This window comes from Pongo pygmaeus, chromosome 5 (assembly GCF_028885625.2).
Source record: "Pongo pygmaeus isolate AG05252 chromosome 5, NHGRI_mPonPyg2-v2.0_pri, whole genome shotgun sequence".
NCBI classification, from domain to species: domain Eukaryota; kingdom Metazoa; phylum Chordata; class Mammalia; order Primates; family Hominidae; genus Pongo; species Pongo pygmaeus.
In genome coordinates this window covers 50024479-50042851 of record NC_072378.2, presented here as the reverse complement: position 1 = coordinate 50042851, position 18373 = coordinate 50024479, and the positions used below count along the sequence as shown (strand labels likewise).

The window sequence follows — 18373 nt, the reverse complement described above, 5'->3', positions numbered from 1 at the left end:
TTGGGAGGCCAAGGCGGGCAGATCACCTGAGGTCAGGAGTTTGAGACCAGCCTGGCCAATGTGGTGAAACCTCGTCTCTACTAAAATACAAAGATTAGCCGGGCACGGTGGCATGCGCCCGTAATCCCAGCTACTTGGGAGGCTGAGGCAGGAGAATTGCTTGAACCTAGGAGGCGGAGGTTGCAGTGAGCCGAGTTCATGCCACTGCACTCCATCCTGGGAGACAGAGCGAAACTCCGTCTCCCCCCCCAAAAAACAGAGAGAGAGAGAAACTGTGGTACCCCATTCAGGTTTGTCTACTGTAGTGGATGCTGTTATGTACTGCTCAGATCCTCCCTTCAGATCAAAGGACTATTTCCAATGCAAAAATGTCAATCTCATATATGGTTTATCCATATATATGTCTTACCAACTTAGCTGTCAGTTTCTTGAAGGAAGAGCTCAAGTTTTCACTATCTTGCGTTTGATCATATGTTTTATTGGCATAATACTTTACTGTATGCAAATCCTCCTACACAGGTGATCCCACTTGGATTATTCTGTGAAATAGGGCCTTTACAATGTTGCAGATGAAAACACTGAAGCTCATAGACAGTAAGTGACTTGCCCAGGGTCACACAGTCATGTGATCGAACTCAGGTACCTGAGCCCATATCCCCAAACACCAAGTTGAATATTTGTTACTCAAGAGGATACAGCCTTTATGTTTATTAATGCTTCATGGTTCATAAGGTGCTAACAAAGAAATTATCCCATTTGACTCAAATAATGATCTGGTAAGATTTTCGTGGCTGGTGCTATTATACGTATTTGATAAATGGAGACTCATCCATCAAAGAAACGTACTACTTCTTCTCTGATATGCAAGCTCTTATGCCAAGTTAAAGAGAGCCAAGTATGAATGGTTCCAAACCCCTTCAATCAAGAAGTTCACAATCTAGTGCAGGAGATGGACACCTTATTGACTATTACAGTGTGACAAATGCTAAATAAATGCTAATATAGCATGACAATGATAAAGCTGAAGTATATACACAAAGCTATGTAAATGAAAACAGAAAATAATTCTGTTTCCTGAGAGTATTGGGAAAGTCTTCAAGAAGGGGTGATGCTTGCTCTGTGCTTTGTAAGGCTGTCCTCTGGTGGAAAACAATGTAAAATTCCTCAGGCACAGGATGAAAGACACACTGTTGTAATAGTGCATAGTCTTCCCAATAAAAAGCTCCAACACTGAATAACTTGCCAAGGTCTCTTGGTTAGTAAGTAGTCAAGCTGGCATTGGAACAAGACTTTTGCTTCCCAGTTAAATGCTCTCTTTTCCTAGTGTGTTATACAAAGGTGGTAGCACTTAATAAGTGGGATATACTATGATGCAGTACTTTCTTCATGCTCTCCTAATGCAGATTTTTTTTCCTTTACTCTTTTCCAGTGTTCCAAGATGTACATGTTATGATATTTGTTGGGTTTGGCTTCCTCATGACCTTCCTGAATAAATATGGCTTCGGCGGTGTGGGTATCAACCTACTCATTGCTGCTTTGGGCCTCCAGTGGGGCACTATTGTACAGGGAATCCTGCACAGCCAGGGACAGAAATTTAACATTGGAATCAAAAAGTGAGCATCCTTACTATGGGCTGAATGTTTGCGTCCTCCAGAATTCATATATTACACTCTTAACCTCCAACATGATGATATTAAGAGGTGGGGGACTGGGGAGGTGACCAGGTCATGAAGGCAGAGTGTTTATGAATGGGATCAGTGTCCTTGTGAAAGAGGTCCACAGGAGACTCCAGACCCCTTCCACTGTGTGAGAACACAGCTGGAAGGCACCATCTACCAACCAGAAAGGGAGCCCTCATCAGACACCAAGTCTGTCAGCATCTTCATCTTGGGCTTCCCAGCCTCCAGAACCATAAGAAATAAATTTCTGTTATTTATAAACAACCCAGTTTATGGTATCTTGTTATAGCAGTCCAAACAGACTAAGACAATTCTTTATTTTTCAACCATTGCATTTTCAAATCAATCGTTTCTCTGGTAGTTCCCTGTCATTTACTGTACTGGCTGGCAAATTGCCACGCTTGTGCAACAGAAAATTGTTGAAATTCAAAAATCTGAATCAATGCCTTCCTCTACTGAACTGGATAATACATTCATGTCTGTAACCTCTCTGGTTTGACTTTGAGGGTATGAGAAACCCTCTTCCATAAAAGTATTATTCCTTCCATCTCAGCTACAGGGAGCAAAAATTTCCCATTAGTTATTTTTCAGGTTGTTTCTAAAATGTAAACATGTATTCTTGTTGTGCAATAGTAAACACACACCCCAGGAAATAATTCACTTATTAGATCAACGAATATAAAGTAAAACCCTAAATGAGATAAAAGGTAAGTTAAAATATGTACATTAGAGCAACTAATGAGTGTCTGGTCAAAAAGAGGAGGAGTAAGGAAGTGGGAGATGATGAGTAAGCACTGGATGGGCCTGGTGGGAGATGGGATTGCACTTTGGTCAGTTTTATGTTGGGTGTGCATTACTCTTCAATTTATTCTTGTTTCCCCTCAGCATGATAAATGCAGACTTCAGTGCAGCCACAGTTCTGATATCTTTTGGAGCTGTCCTGGGAAAAACGAGCCCCACCCAAATGCTGATCATGACAATTATAGAAATTGCTTTTTTTGCTGGCAATGAATATCTGGTTGGTGAAATATTTAAGGTAAGAGTTAGAAAATTTATGCTTTCCTAGCTTTGGGCATCAGTTCTGGCTACAAAAAAACAATGGGTGTCTACGGTGTATGGGAGCAAATCTTGGTGAGAGTGATACCATAGGAAATAGTAAAAATAACCATCATTTACTGAGTGCCTACTGTAAACTAGGAGTTTTGTAAATATTATCTTATTTCATCTTCACAACAACACTGCATGGCAGGTATTATTTCTATTATCATATACACACCATAAAAACTGATTATCACAGATGCTGAATGGCTTGCCAGAGTCTGAATTCACCTCCAGATTTTTCTAATTCCTCAACTCCTCTTTTGCCTATCAATGATCAATTCCTTTTTTACATTTTTATTACTAGGTGAATAGCCCTATATAAATCCTTGTAGTGGTTTTTGTTAAGGCCTCAGTCAAACTTTTTTCTCCACAAATATTTCATTGATTCCTCCCAGGAATAATAAATAAATAAAGAACATTTGGTGGCACTCTCTAGTACTTTGTTATTTTGTTTATATTTCTGTTAACATTAAGTCAACTGCAAATATTTTTGATAACTTTCTAGATGTTGGGGACTCAATGACAAACAAAATATGAAAGTTTCTGTTTTTATAGAGCTTACACTCTAGTGGGAGAGACAGAAACCAAATAAAGAATTACACATTCATCCACCCACCCAAAGATACAAACACACAAATGTTATTATAAATTGCAATATATGCTACGACAAACACGTAGGGTAGGTCTATGAGAAAGTGTAACTGGAAGATTAGTTTAGATTGTAGAATCAAGGATGGGTTCCCTGAGTAAGTGACAGTTACGCTGGACCTAAAAGATACCTAGAAGTTTTCAAGTAACTAATGGGGAGAAACGTTCTTTAAGCCAAGGTAGCAACAACCAGTCTTGAATTAGTGATGAGGAACTAAAAGAAAACTTTTAGAGTAAGGTGAAAAGACTTGACCAATACCAGAGGAAACCACCAAGGTAAGTGGGTCAGATTAATAAAGAATCTGTAAACTCTGTGTGCTAGCTGAATGAAGACTTATTTGATGGTTCCAAAGGGAAAAACAGAGAAGGTTATTTTGCCTACAAATATGTGAGCATTTCAAGATAGGCACAGACTCACATGGTATTTGGAAAGTCCAAGCACGATTAATTGCCACCTCCCATCTTCCTGAAGCCACCTGGTGAAGCAAGGCAAGGTTTCCCAGCTGGGAAGGGACTAAGTGTTGCTGGGAGGCTAAAGATTGCTAGATAGATCATATATGCTGGGAAGATATTTGACTCATTACAACCAAGTGTGGATCTTCAAGGGGACTGGGTCTGTGTATGTCTAGTAAACAAAGGAACAACAACTAGGAGACCCTTTTTACTTAAATTTGAAAATCTTTCATAAATAGATGTGTGTCATCTTACTGTCTATAAGTACAATATGACCCTCTGAGTATTCCCTCTAGAGGAAAGAAATGTAGAAAACTGAGTCAAATCCACATCATATCCTAAAGCGGAATCTAAATCTCTTCAAATGAATCTGGGACCTCAGCTGGTTTTCAGGTCATCATAGAGCCGAATTTAAAAAATATGGGTAAAAACTCTGGTTTTTTTGAAGTTTCAAGTCTTGAGTTACAATTAGGTGAGCTTTAACTGCAATTTCAAGTGAACATATCATCTTCATTTTGTATCACAAGCAGTATCTTTTTTTTTTTTTTTTTTTTTTTTTTGAGATTAGTTCTTGCTTTGTCACCTAGGCTGGAGTGCAATGTGAAGATCATAGCTCACTGTAACCTCAAACTCCTAGGCTCAAGTCATTCTCCTGCCTCAGCCTCCCCAGTAACTGGGACTACAAGGCGTGCACCACCATGCCAGGCTGAGCAATACATATTTCACTCGAAATCTCCATCACCTAGAGAAGTAACCTCGCATGTCTTGTGTCCCCACCAGGGAACTAGCACTTTAGAAATATGTTCTTATCTAAGTCTCACCACAAACTCTGTTGAGAGTGGGTAATATTTCCCCATTTTACAGAACACTTAAATCAGAAATGTTTAATAATTTGTCTAAAGTCACATTGCAAGGAAGTAACTGACCTAGGATTGAAAGTCAGTTCTGTATGGCTCCAAATTCTGTGCTATTTCTATTTTACTCCCTGTTTTACCCCTCTTTCTCTGACACAATCTTTCTGTCCCTCTTTAATTTTTTTAAGTTTTTTAACCAACAATGCAATTCTTTCATTGACTTTCCTCCCATAAATGAGTCTCAGGTTCACCTCTATATGAATGCTATTTTGTCCCTCAGGCCTCTGACATTGGAGCATCAATGACGATCCATGCCTTTGGGGCCTACTTTGGCTTAGCTGTAGCAGGCATCTTGTATCGATCTGGACTGAGAAGGAGGCATAAAAATGAAGAGTCCGCGTACTACTCAGACTTGTTTGCAATGATTGGTGAGTGTGGATAAACTTGCTTGAATCTTATCTATTTGAAAAGGCACTAGGGAAGGTTAACTTCAACATGGGTGTGAGATGCTCAAAAAGAACATCCAAGCTAGGCATGGTAGTGAACGACTGTAGCCTCAGCTACTCAGGCGGCTGAGGTGGGATTACTTGAGCCCAGGAGTTTGAGTCCAGCCTGGGTAACATAGTGAGACTCCATCTCTAAAAAGTAATAATAACAATAATAATAAATTTAATTAAACTTTGAAAAAATGAGCATCTTTTGCATACTACTTTATGCTGGCTCAATTCTCCTCTTTTCTCTTAACTGTAGATAATCAAGACTAAACAGAGACATTGTCAGTGGGCAAAGGAAACTACATCCTCCAGGCTGGGCGTGGTGGCTCACGCCTGTAATCCCAGCACTTTGGGAGGCTGAGGTGGGTGGATCACGAGGTCAGGAGTTCGAGACCAGTCTGACCAACATGCTGAAACCCCGTCTCTACTAAAAATACAAAAAAAAATTAGGGGGACATGGTAGCCCGCACCTGTAATCCCAGCTACTCAGGAGGCTGAAGCAGAAGAATTGCTTGAACCTGGGAGGTGGAAGTTGCAGTGAGCAGAGTTCAAGCCACTGTACTCCAGCCGGGGCGACAGAGGGACACTCCGTCTCAAAAATAAATAAATAAATAAATACATAAATAAATAAAGCAAACTGCATCCTCTGGACTGTCTTCCATATTCAGAACTAATATCCCTTCTTTTGGTTCACTACAGGGACTCTCTTTCTATGGATGTTTTGGCCCAGCTTTAACTCGGCCATTGCTGAACCTGGAGACAAACAGTGCAGGGCCATTGTAAACACGTACTTCTCTCTCGCTGCCTGTGTGCTCACAGCCTTTGCCTTCTCCAGCCTAGTGGAGCACAGAGGCAAGCTCAACATGGTAAGTGCCGCCTTAGCCCTCATGGAAATTTTGCTTCACAACACTGACAGTTGCTCAGATAAGTAGTAGGTAATTTCTGCATCACTGCTGAACTCTCAAGACAAATCAGAAGCAGACCTTGTAGAATGTTTTAAAAACAGCAACATTTATTCATTAATTCACTTATTCATCAAATCTGTACCCTCGGCTGGGCGCAGTGGCTCATGCCTGTAATCCTAGCACTTTGGGAGGCCTAGGCAGGGGGATTACCTGAGGTCAGGAGTTCAAGACAAACCCGGCCAACATGGAGAAACCCTGTGACTACTAAAAATACAAAAAAAAAAAAAAAAAAAATTAGCCAGGCGTGGTGGCAGACACCTGTCATCCCAGCTACTCGGGAGGCTGAGGCAGGAGAATCACTTGAGCCTGGGAGGTGGAGGTTGCAGTGAGCCGAGATCATGCCATTGCACTCCAGACTAGGCAACAAGAGCGAAACTCCATCTCACAAAGAAAAAAAAAGAAAAAATTTTTATCCTGGAAGATTAAAAAATGTTCTCAAGGAATTTACGGTCTAGTAGAGAATTAAGGTAGTCTTGTAAAAATCTTTGATTTGAGGTATATTTCTCTAATAATAGAGTTAACTGCTCCCAAATTCTGAGAAAAGATTTCTTAGAAACTAGATTTATCAAACAGCAGAAAAAGAGAGTGGGATGATGCACACTGATTCTATTCTCCCAACTGCAAGCATTCCTCTCAAAGAAATAACAACTAAATGCAACGTGGGATCTTCAATAGGATACTAGAAAAAATTTCAGTGGGAATAATGGTGAAATTCAAATGTTTTTAATAGTATTTTATCAATGCTAATTTTCTTTCCATGGTTATGTAAGATTAACATTTTATTTGAGAAACTGGACGAGGGACATATGGAAACATTCTGTGGCATTTTTACAACTTTTATGTGTCTGCAATTAGTTCAAAATAAAATATTTTTTAAATTCCGCCAAATTGGTCTCTTGAGTTTCTTGCCTATGAGCTAGAGAAACACCAGTAAAGGAGTAACCCTCAGCCAGTCTACCTTTCTAGCTGGGTGGGGCAGGTGGGGTGGAGTGGGGAGGAAAATGCAATTGTAATTTATTTTTTAAGCATAGCTGAGGACATGTATCTTATTTCTCCACAAATTGTCTCATGAGAGGTCATTAAAAACAATGAAAAGGAAAAATTGCACACTTCAGTGTTTCTCTTTTAAAAGTACTGATGACCTCTGCTTCTCAGACAGAACAGCCAGACTGCAATTTTCCTGAGAAATTCTTCTAAACAAAAATTGATTCCTGGCCAGGCACAGTGGCTCATGCCTGTAATCCCAGTGCTTTGGGAAGCCAAGGTGGGTGGATCACCTGAGGTCAGGAATTCCAGAACAGCCTGGCCAACATGGCAAAACCCCATCTCTACTAAAAATACAAAAATTAGCTGGACATGGAGGCGTGCACCTGTAATCCCAGCTACTAGGGAGGCTGAGGCAGGAGAATCACTTGAACCCAGGAGGTGGAGGTTGCAGTGAGTCAAGATCGCGCCACTGCACTCCAGCCTGGGAGACAGAGCAAGACTCCATCTCAAAAAAAAAAAATCAATTCCTCTTTCCTTCATCCTCAAATGTCCTCAATCCAGTGACGTTTGCAAAAACTATTGTATTTCATATGTAATGTGTACATTTCAATGTCTCTACATTTCCTCTTTGAATATTGGAATATCATAGACTACAAAACACACAGTGGCCATAGTCATCTTTTGGTTCATGATAACCACAGATGTGTTCCAAAAACTGCATAAATAGAAAAAACATTGCGAGAATATTTGCTCTAAACACTCCTACCCTCCCACTACAACATCTTTTGATTTTCTCAAATGCCTTCCACCACTGGCCTTAAAGAGTTAAGCTGATTACTCATTCACTACTAAGGGAATGGCAAGAAAGATACCAAATGTCAACTTCTTGAAAGAAAGGCCTTCTATAAATCCAAACAACCCTCTTTTTAAAAAAGAACCAATAGCCCTTTCAACTGAAGAATGTGGTATAGGTCTCTTGAACTCTAGAATCCTCTGATCCTTCTGAATTCTCCATCGTCCAGCTCATCTCATTTATGTTTCTGCTGCTCACACAGGTTCACATTCAGAATGCCACCCTTGCTGGAGGAGTTGCTGTGGGCACTTGTGCTGATATGGCAATTCACCCATTTGGTTCTATGATCATTGGGAGCATTGCAGGAATGGTCTCTGTGTTTGGATACAAGTTCCTGACTGTAAGTACAGCAGATGTTCTGAGTCAAACTCTGAATCTGCACCATTTTTCTCACATGTCCCACCAGCAGAAAAATGCTATTAAATTTTATTTTATAAACATTTTTATTTGGAGGCCATTTGCCTTCTTTTTGGAAATACCACTCCCATTTCAGAGGCTCAGTGGTTCTACTCTGCCCTGACTTCTGTGTAACAGGAAAGAATCCAATATCAATTTTTTATAATTTAGTTTGAATTAAATGGTAAGTACATGGGCATTACTTTCCTTTGGGGCTGTTCCATTGAAGTTGTTGTTGTTATTTGTCTTATGTAATTAAGGACTCTGCTCTTTTAAGAGATTTAGGATGTCGGCCAAGCATGGTGGCTCACAGCTATAATCCCAGCACTTTGGGAGGCTGAGGCAGGCAGATCACCTGAGGTCAGGAGTTTGAGACCAGCCTGGCCAACATGGTGAAACCCCCGTCTCTACTAAAAAATATATATATATATATACAAAAATTAGCCGGGCATGGTGGCAGGTGCCTGTAATCTCAGCTACTGGGGAGGCTGAGGCAGGAGAATCAGTTGAACCTGGGAGGCGGAGGTTGCAGTGAGCCGAGATGGCGCCATTACCCTCCAGCCTGGGCAATGGAGTGAGACTCCGTCTCAAAAGAAAAAAAAAAGAGAGAGAGATTTAGGATGTCATCAGCAGGTGAGAAGGAGTAGGATGTGAAATGACTCCCTTCGAATCCATCCACTAAAGACTGAAATGGGCAGTTTTGCCACAACTATATATTCAAATCCTTTAACTTTAAGTGGACTTCAGATATGGATGGAGAACTGTGCTCTACGTAAAATTTCTTCTGGGTGGAGAAGGAAATGGGGAGATGTAGTTCAGAGAATGCAAAGTAGCAGAAATACAGGAGGAATACGCCTAGAGCGCTAATGCACAGCATGAGGATTATAGGTAGTAAAATTGTACTGTATATCTGTACATAGAATTTATCCTAAATGAGATTTTTAGCTACTCTTACCACAAAAAAAAACAACAAAAAAAGTAACTATGTAAGATGTTGGAGATGTTAATATTCTTCACTATAGTGACCTTTTTCTCTCTATATGTATCTCATAACATCATGTTGTATACCTTAAATATACATAAAAAATTATTCATAAAATAATTCTTCTCCATGGAAGAATAGAGCTCAGCTATAGCTCTCTTTCAGTTCTAGAGTTCTATACGTCTAACAAAATAATAAACCTTCTTCCTTTTATAATTTTAGCCACTTTTTACTACTAAACTGAGGATCCATGATACATGTGGGGTCCATAACCTCCACGGCTTACCTGGTGTAGTGGGAGGCCTTGCAAGCATTGTGGCAGTAGCAATGGGTGCCTCCAACACGTGAGTAAAAGAATGGATTTTTCAGCCCCTGTGGTCCCATGATGTTTTCTCTCACTCTGAGAAATGGGAGAGTTTTCATTTTAGCAGTTCTGGCCATGGTTTGTATTGTCTTTACTGGAGCCAAAGAGACGCACCTGAGAGAAGATCATTAGAATAAAATTATATTGGAAGAGGCATCTTAACTGAAATTGTTAATTTAAAAAAACTAACAACGTTATTTTAAATGTCTTTACCAGAAACAACTGTCTCTTAGCAGACAGGGAAATTTGATAAACACAGTCAGATTATAGAAGGCTTAGTCTTTTTCTTTATCTCTCCAAAATGGAGGAGGAGGCACATATGATGAGCTGAACAGTCAGTTCCATCCAATCCACACACAGAAGGATGAGTTGGAATAATACAGAAAGCAGTTGGTTCTGCAGAATCAACAACACTGGTATATGGCCCCAACTCTGCTACTAACTAGTTATGTGACCTCTGAGATATCACTCAGCATTTCTGGTTTTCAGTCTTCTCCTCTGTAAAATAAGAGGATTGGAGTATTTATTCTCCAAATCCCCTCTAGCTCTATCAGACGTAGATTCTTCCCTAAGTTGGGCATAAATGTTTACTTAAATAACCAGAGGAAAAACAACTATCAAGCAAACCCTGGAGAATGGAGGGGATGCCACAATACTGGAAAAATTTGGTATGAATGTCATCCATGTGAAAAAGCTGAGAAGATCATAGAGTCCAGATCACGCAGAGTAAATAAAGAGAAATCAGAATGCTCAATTTTTTTTAATTGTATGTACTTTAAGTTCTGCAATACATGTGCAGAACGTGCAGGTTTATTACATAGGTACACATGTGCCATGGTGGTTTGCTGCACCCATCAGCCAGTCATCTAGGTTTTAAGCCCTGTGTGCATTAGGTATTTGTCCTAATGCTCTCCCTCCCCTTGTACCCCACCCCCCAACAGGCCCGGCTGTGTGATGTGCTCCTCTCTGTGTCCATGTGTTCTCATTGTTTAACTCCCACTTATAAGTGAGAACATGTGGTGTTTGGTTTTCTGTTCCTGTGTTAGTGTGCTGAGAATGATGGTTTCCAGCTTCATCCATGTCCCTGCAAAGGACATTAACTCATTTTTTTTTATGGCTGCATAGCAGAATGCTCAATTTTTAAATCCAATTGAAAGCATGAAGAAGAGGGAAATGTGTGTCTAGAAATGTCTGAATGACCACTAACTAGAGGTGCATAATTTAAAAAGAAAAATCTTATCTTCAGTTTTAGCAGATTAAAATTTAACCCTGTTGAGACCAATAATAATAAATACTTGAAAAACGCATTTAATCATATTTCCTACTAAGTAGTTTGCTTCCTTCTTCATGTGTACAGTTGACACATTTCTTCTGTATTTTTTTTAACACTTTCTGCAAATTTAGAAGACAACTCCAGAATATGCACATCTTTTTCAGTTCCTGAGACTGTAGAGATCAAACACTAAAATATTTTAATGCAAATTAAGCATGATAAAAGCATGTGTGAATGAGCTCAACTCCTCAGTGTTGGAGTGTGCATACACTGTGCAAACACACTAAGAGGTGCCTATGATTAAGAATTATTGAGCATCATGCCTAGACCAGTTTCACAGATGCAATAAAACAAGTCTATCTGGCTCTCAAAGGGGAGGCCTCACTGGGTGGTCAGACATTGGGTAAGTCTCATGGTTGAGGGTCTGGTCCTTGGAAATGCAGGTTTAGAAACGTCTCAATTTATTCGTTGGCGGGGGTAGAAGGCAGAGGAATATCAGAAGAGGGGAAGGGGGGCAAGCCTTGAGGGTCCATTCACTTCAGTAAAATTTGCATATTTCACACCAAATAAAATATCACCTGAGAACCAAACTACTTACATGTGTCTATTCAGAATATTAAAATGCAAATCAGGTTTTTGGTAAGCATAAAACAAGAGAAAGTTAATATTCTTAAGGGACATTTTTGCAAATTATAGCAGCATAACTCTAGTAATGCTGTTAATTTTGTATAAGTCAGTGTTTTCCAAGTTTATTTGATCACAGAACACTTGTTATCAAAAATATCTTTTACGACCTTGTAAAAGATCTTGGCAAATTCCTGTAAAATTGACAGGAAATTTACAAAAGAAGAAAATCAAATAAGTATATATAAAATACTCAACTTCACTCATAATCAAAGAAATGCAAATTAAAACAAGCTACCAGTTTTTCACTTATCAAAGTGATAAAGTATGAATGAATTAATAATAATAATACTGAATAATGGCTAAAGTAAAAAATTGGAATATAAGTCGTGCAATTTTCTATTTGGAAAAGTTCTTAAGAAGTAATACAGACCGGGCGCAGTGGCTCAAGCCTGTAATCCTAGCACTTTGGGAGGCCGAGGCAGGTGGATCATCTGAGGTCAGGAGTTTGAGACCAGCCTGGCCAATATGGTGAAACCCCATCTCTACTAAAAAATACAAAAAGTACCCGGCATGGTGGTGAGTGCCTATAATCCCAGCTACTTGCGAGGCTGAGTCAGGAAAATTGCTTGAACGCGGAGATCACCTCACTTCACTCCAGCCTGGCAACAGAGCGAGACTCCGTCTCAAAAAAAAAGAGGTATATGTAGCCTTTTACTAATGTTCTCATTTCTAGATAGATTTTATATTAGGAAAATAATCAGACAAGTTCATAAGCATGTTCAGAGGAGATGTTCTCACAGCATTTTTAAAAATATGAAACACTGGAAGCAACCAGTACTTTGTACAGTGTAACGCCCTGTAGCAATTCAAACTATGGTCCAGATCTACACTGACTCACATAAACGGACCCCTAAAACATATTTAATGCAAAAATAAGTAATATAGCAAGATTGCATTTTTATAAAAATACATGTTTTTATTTCACATTTTTATTCTGATACAATCTGAGGGATATTAAACTTTTCTGCTTCTTTTCGTTATCTGCAGTTTCTAATGTTTTCACAATGATATGTTACTTGTGCAGTTTTTTTATATATTAAAATATTTACACCCTTCAAATGAGGAGAAAAAAAAAGGAATCTGAGTTTAGTGCATCCTCTCCCTTGGATGATGAGACTGGAAGACCAAAAAAACTCTCATTTTCCAATTGTTTTATTCATTGGAGTCACTCATTCAGTCTTTCAACAACTCTTTATTAATTGTCTGCTATGAGTAAGCTGCTGTGCTAAGAAGATCCCCACATTCCCAGGTCATTTGTCATTCATATAACACCTTTATGCACTTCAATGGCCTTTTATCACATTCTTTCATTCTCAAAATTACAAACTATCTTTTACTAATTTCAGTTTAAGGCAATGACTTCTACGATGACACATAGCGATATACTTGAATATCTTCAATGAGCTATCTCTACAATATACGCTGAAATTAGCTTTTCTGAACTTATTGATAGATTTTTCTAATTTCATCATAACTATTTCATTAGAATGGAGTGAGGAGAAATAGTAGCTCATGTTGTTTTATGTATTACTCTATCCTCTGTTCCTAGAAAAGAAACTGACAGAGAGTGGATACTCAATATTTCTTAAATGAATCAGATCAGGGATCAATTTTTTGAGAGTGCTAAACCCTTCCTAAGGAAAGTCTTACATCCAAAGTTTACATTAAAAGATGATTCTCTTCTTTAAGGTGTATCTCAGAATTTTCTAACACTGCTCAAGAGTTTCAAAGAAAATAAGAATATGAAAGAAAAATTATAACAAATGCTTAATTTGCTGGTGTGTAATGTTACACTCTGGCCTGAAGATGGCAGTCATCCACGCCCTCAGTGGGTGAGACTTTCTTTGGCTGGGATCCAGGAAAGACACTGAATCTTTTTTGTTTGCTTCCTTAGGTCTATGGCCATGCAGGCAGCTGCACTGGGTTCCTCTATCGGAACAGCAGTTGTTGGAGGTCTGATTACAGGTCAGCATAAAAAGTGAACACTTCCCTGTATCTTATGGTCTCAGATTATTTACAATAGATAATTAATGAGCAAGTCAATTGCTAAATTCAAAAATGTTCTAAACTTCTGGCAGTAAAGTAATTATGTCAGTTAAAGGGGATGATTTTATAATAATATATAAACTACTATGCAGGTAGATTTTCCTCTTCAGCATCACAACATGACTCATTTTCCCTCTACCGTCACAGGTTTAATTCTAAAGTTGCCTTTCTGGGGACAGCCATCTGACGAGAACTGCTATGATGATTCTGTTTATTGGGAGGTACTGTACAGTATTCTAAACAAGAATGTGAATGATGACTCCATTAGTGAAAGCTTTACTCACTTGAAGCCTAGATATCTGTGTGGCATATGTGTGATGAAATTGAATTAGCCTGGCACGGTAGGCAGCTCACACATGTAATCTCAGCACTTTGGGCGGCTGAGGCTGGAGGATTGTTTGATGCCAGGAGTTTGGGTCCAGCCTGGGCAACTCTCTACAAAAATTATAAATAATAAATTTAAAATTTTTCTTTCAATGGGATGTCAAGTGTAAAAGAAAAAATAAATAAATGAAAAGAAACTGAATGAACTACCTATTTATAGAGAGAAATTGAGATGATGTGCCCAGCCAGATAAAATCAGAAGTTATGGTATTTTCTAAAGCAGAAAGAAAGAAAAAGAAACAAAGAAACAAGAAAGAAAGAAAGAAAGAAAGAAAGAAAGAAAGAAAGAAAGAAAGAAAGAAAGAAAAGAATGTAGTTAGCAAATGTTGTTTCACTCCTCTGAGAGCCATAAAAAGCTATTCATAAAAATAATATGAATTCTCAGAAATAGTGTGAGATTTTATACCATATATAGTCCACAGGTTTATTTGGTTAAAAAAAAAAGAAATTTAACATAATTTTAAACTATGCCGTAGGTAAAAGTAGTTAAAAGCAAGTGAAATATACAAGGTTGAAGAATTTGAGTAAGTACACATCGGGAGGTCTTATGAATAACTTTTGTTATTCATCAGCCTCTTTCTATCCTCCAGTTTCTCTTTACTCTATTGATACTTCTCCCAAATTATTTCCTGCAAAGCTTGAGAGGCACAGATGTTTGGGTGTTTTCAGCAAAATTTCGGAGAGAATGAGTTTGGAAAAGCGGGAATGTAGTCAGGGTGGGTGAGATAAATGTTTTATTCTTTTATTATTCTTCAACTCAAAAAATTTTTATTCCCAGTTCTTTCCAAGTTTGAATAATAATTACCAAAAATATTTTTGTTTCAATACTAACTTCTGACAAGCACAGTGAAATAAACTATTAAGTGTCCTCAAACTTGTTTTTTTAAAGGTCCCTAGGTTGAGAGAACCTGGCAATTATTTCCAAGGACATGGTGACCACAGCCAGCTGGAACCTGAAGTCTAAACACCATTCCTGCTCTCCAGCTTCCTTTCCCATTATCCAGAATCAAGTCCAGATAAACAAAAAGGCAGTAACCAAAGAGAGTATGGACCAGAGTGAATAGATCCTAAGTCCCAAATGGCCAGTGTAAAAATGTCCTTATGTCTGATGCTGTCTCTTCTTCTTCAATGATTAATTGAGGGGATGTGACTCATAAAACAGATAATCAAATAGATCTTCTCCAGGATTCCTGAAATGCTTTTGGCAGTGAGTAAATACAGAGTAAACATGTCAGTTTCTTAATTTAGACACTATGTCTTCAATCCCAAATATTATAAAACTGAAACCCATGAAGCAAGAATAGATGTGAGAAATCTATGTAAAAAAAATTAAAGACATGCATGTGTGTAAAGTAGTAATATGATGATTTTAGGTAGTGCTTTATATTTTAAAAATAGTCTAGTTAGTAATGTTGTATCCTTGCGTGATATTATTCTTAATTCTTTTTGCATGTTTACTATTTGCAACGAGCTCAAATGCTATCTGATCAAAGTCTATTTTGTATAAAATGTCCAATAATTAAATATTGTTATAAAATAAAACATTAGTCTTCGACTCTCCTTTCTTCGGTAGTTGGAATTCATGTCAGCAACAAGCACACGCCTGTGCACACACACACACTTCATATTTAGTCCACATTCAATTTAAATATATTATTTATCATGTATTTGCTATTTTTAAAAAATCAAGTTAATGTCTCATTATAGAATGTTGTAAAAAGTTAAATTTTAGAAAAGATAACTGACATAGTCAAAAAATCATTTTTAAGAAAATCGAATAACTTATTTTTTCTCTCTGGAAGCTTTTAAGATTTTTCTTCTAGCCTTGGAGTCCTGAAATCTTCCCAAGATGTATCTAAGTGTCAACAAGGAAATCAACTCCACCATAATTAACAGAATGCCAGCTTCTGAATGAACTTAAAAATTATAACTAAGAGTGGATTATTTAATATCTTATTCCTTGAAAAAATTATATAATTTATATTTTATTCATGTATCTTGACATAGTTGACTTCTTTTAAACACACATCTGAACTTCTTTCAAATAGATGTTTTGGAGTGTGCTCACTTATAAAGTCCACTGTTCTCTCCTTCTGATCCTTACAAAGAATCATTTTCATTACCAGGGTAACGAGACCTCCTCCCCGCTCTGCTGATCATAAAGCAAATATTAGAGGGTCTTGTGTATACTCAGGAATATAAGTAAGTCTATCGTTTTGATGTGCTAAGGAACTGGTTCATGATCATCATCACTCCCTGGCTTGTAAACACTCTCTCCTGCCTCCTGCAAGGCAGTTCTTATAAGTAATAAAGCTTTATTTTTCAAATTCTGAGTTAGCGGTCTTTTCATAGTAGAATAATATCTTTTTTATCTATCTTGCCTGGAATTTAATGAAGCATTTTAATTGCAGTACTTGAGTCTTCTGTTCAGTTACATTTTGTTTTACTATTTAGTAACTTTTTCTTCTTCAACTGTTAATTTTTTCTTTTTCTGGCACTCTTGTTATTCATATGGAAAGTCCGCTCAGTCTCTTATCCAAGATCTTCGCAATCTTTATTTCATTGGTTCCATTCATCCACATCTTTGATTTATTTTTGTTTGTTTCTTTCTTTGTAAATCATGATCCCTTTTTGTAGGTCCAGCAAATCTGTGTGTGTGTGTGTGCATACACGCTTGCATATATATGTGCTACGCTTGAATTTCCTTACTTACTTTTGTAATTTTGTTTACTGGAGAGGTGTGCTATTTTTATTCAAGTTCAAGTTCAAAATCTGTCTGCAAAACTTAAATAACATGACACTTTATCTGTTCATGCACACACAAAAAAAAATTTAGGATGTTAACTAATACTCTATTTATAATAATTGATTGATTTTATTAGAAATCTCAAGCTGTACTTACATGATCAGTTCCAGGAAGTTTTTGTTATTCTTTGTTGTTATCTAAATCTGAAAGATTGACTCATAATTACTAACTGCAATTTCAGAGTTTGGTGAAAGCTGAAATCTTCAGGCTTCCCCAACCCTTTTTTCTATAGTCTGTAACCTGTTTCTTGCACAAGACAAGAGAACTGCTGAGGAGGGTCGTGGGCGGACTTTTCTAGTAGCTGCATTTTATTAGAAGCCACTTACTTTGTGTGTTTTCTTGATTCTCTTCACTTTGAGTGCTGGAACCATTAGGTGGATTGTCCTTTTTCTTTTTGTCTATTCACTGAGGGTTAAATTCCAGCTGCTGAGATACCTTGGGTGTCAAAAATCTTAAAAATGAAGGAAGGGACAGTAATCTCTGCCTGAATGGATTAAAGTTTTGCCAGATGCCAAAATAGAACTCCCCTGGATTGGCACCTAATGGAAATCTCTTTGTTCATTTGTTTCGTCAGCTGCCAAAGCTTCGTGTTATCTTAGAATCAGGGCCAAAAGAAGCTCAATGTATCTGCTAAGCCCTCCTGCCACCTATGGGGGACCAGAAAGACCCACTGTCATTTCAGGAACACTCAATTGAGAAGCTACATCACCATCCACTGGGAATTCACAAATCTCTGCAAACCAGCAGTACCCACATCCTTACCCCATGACTCTCTACTGTAATGCCTAACCTGGTTTTTACTAACTCTGTTTTTAGACTCTCCCTTTTCCTTTAATCACCTAGCCTTGTTTCCACCTGAATTGACTCTCCCTTAGCTAAGAGAGCCAGACAGACTCCATCTTGGCTCTTTCACTGGCAGCCCTTTCCTCAAAGACTTAACTTGTGCAAGCTGACTCCCAGCACATCCAAGAATACAATTAACTCATAAGATACTGTGGCAAGCTATATCCGCAGTCCCCAAGAATTCATCTGATTGATAACGGCCAAAGCCCCACGTCTATCACCTTGTAATAGTCTTAAAGCCCCTGCACCGAGAACTATTTACTTTCCTGTAACCATTTATCCTTTTAACTTTTTGACTACTTAACTTCTGTAAAATTGTTTTAACTACACCCCCCCCCCTTCCTAAACCAAGGTATAAAAGTTAATCAAGCCACTTCCTCGGGGCCGAGAGAATTTTGAGCGTTAGCCATCTCTCAGTCGCCGGCTAATAAAGGACTCTTAATTCGTCTCAAATTGTGGCATTTTCCTAACTCGCTCAAGTACAACAATTTGGAGGCCCCAGCGAGAATTAATGCCACCAGGCAAGAGCCAGTCTTGCTCCAGGCTCCCCTGGAAGGA

General features: G+C 38.3%; 1 protein-coding gene across 1 annotated transcript in view; it reads left to right on the top strand.

Moving 5' to 3' along the window:
* RHAG (Rh associated glycoprotein) overlaps nucleotides 1–15708 on the top strand; it is a 30123-nt gene extending 14415 nt beyond the window's left edge. The window contains exons 2-10 of the mRNA XM_054490920.1: nucleotides 1430–1613; nucleotides 2565–2715; nucleotides 5016–5163; nucleotides 5929–6095; nucleotides 8237–8374; nucleotides 9635–9756; nucleotides 13631–13701; nucleotides 13930–14003; nucleotides 15056–15708. Coding sequence (XP_054346895.1) covers nucleotides 1430–1613; nucleotides 2565–2715; nucleotides 5016–5163; nucleotides 5929–6095; nucleotides 8237–8374; nucleotides 9635–9756; nucleotides 13631–13701; nucleotides 13930–14003; nucleotides 15056–15130 — 1130 coding nt within the window. The 3' untranslated portion in view covers nucleotides 15131–15708. The remainder of the gene's footprint in view (nucleotides 1–1429; nucleotides 1614–2564; nucleotides 2716–5015; nucleotides 5164–5928; nucleotides 6096–8236; nucleotides 8375–9634; nucleotides 9757–13630; nucleotides 13702–13929; nucleotides 14004–15055) is intronic.
* Nucleotides 15709–18373: the final 2665 nt, after the last annotated feature.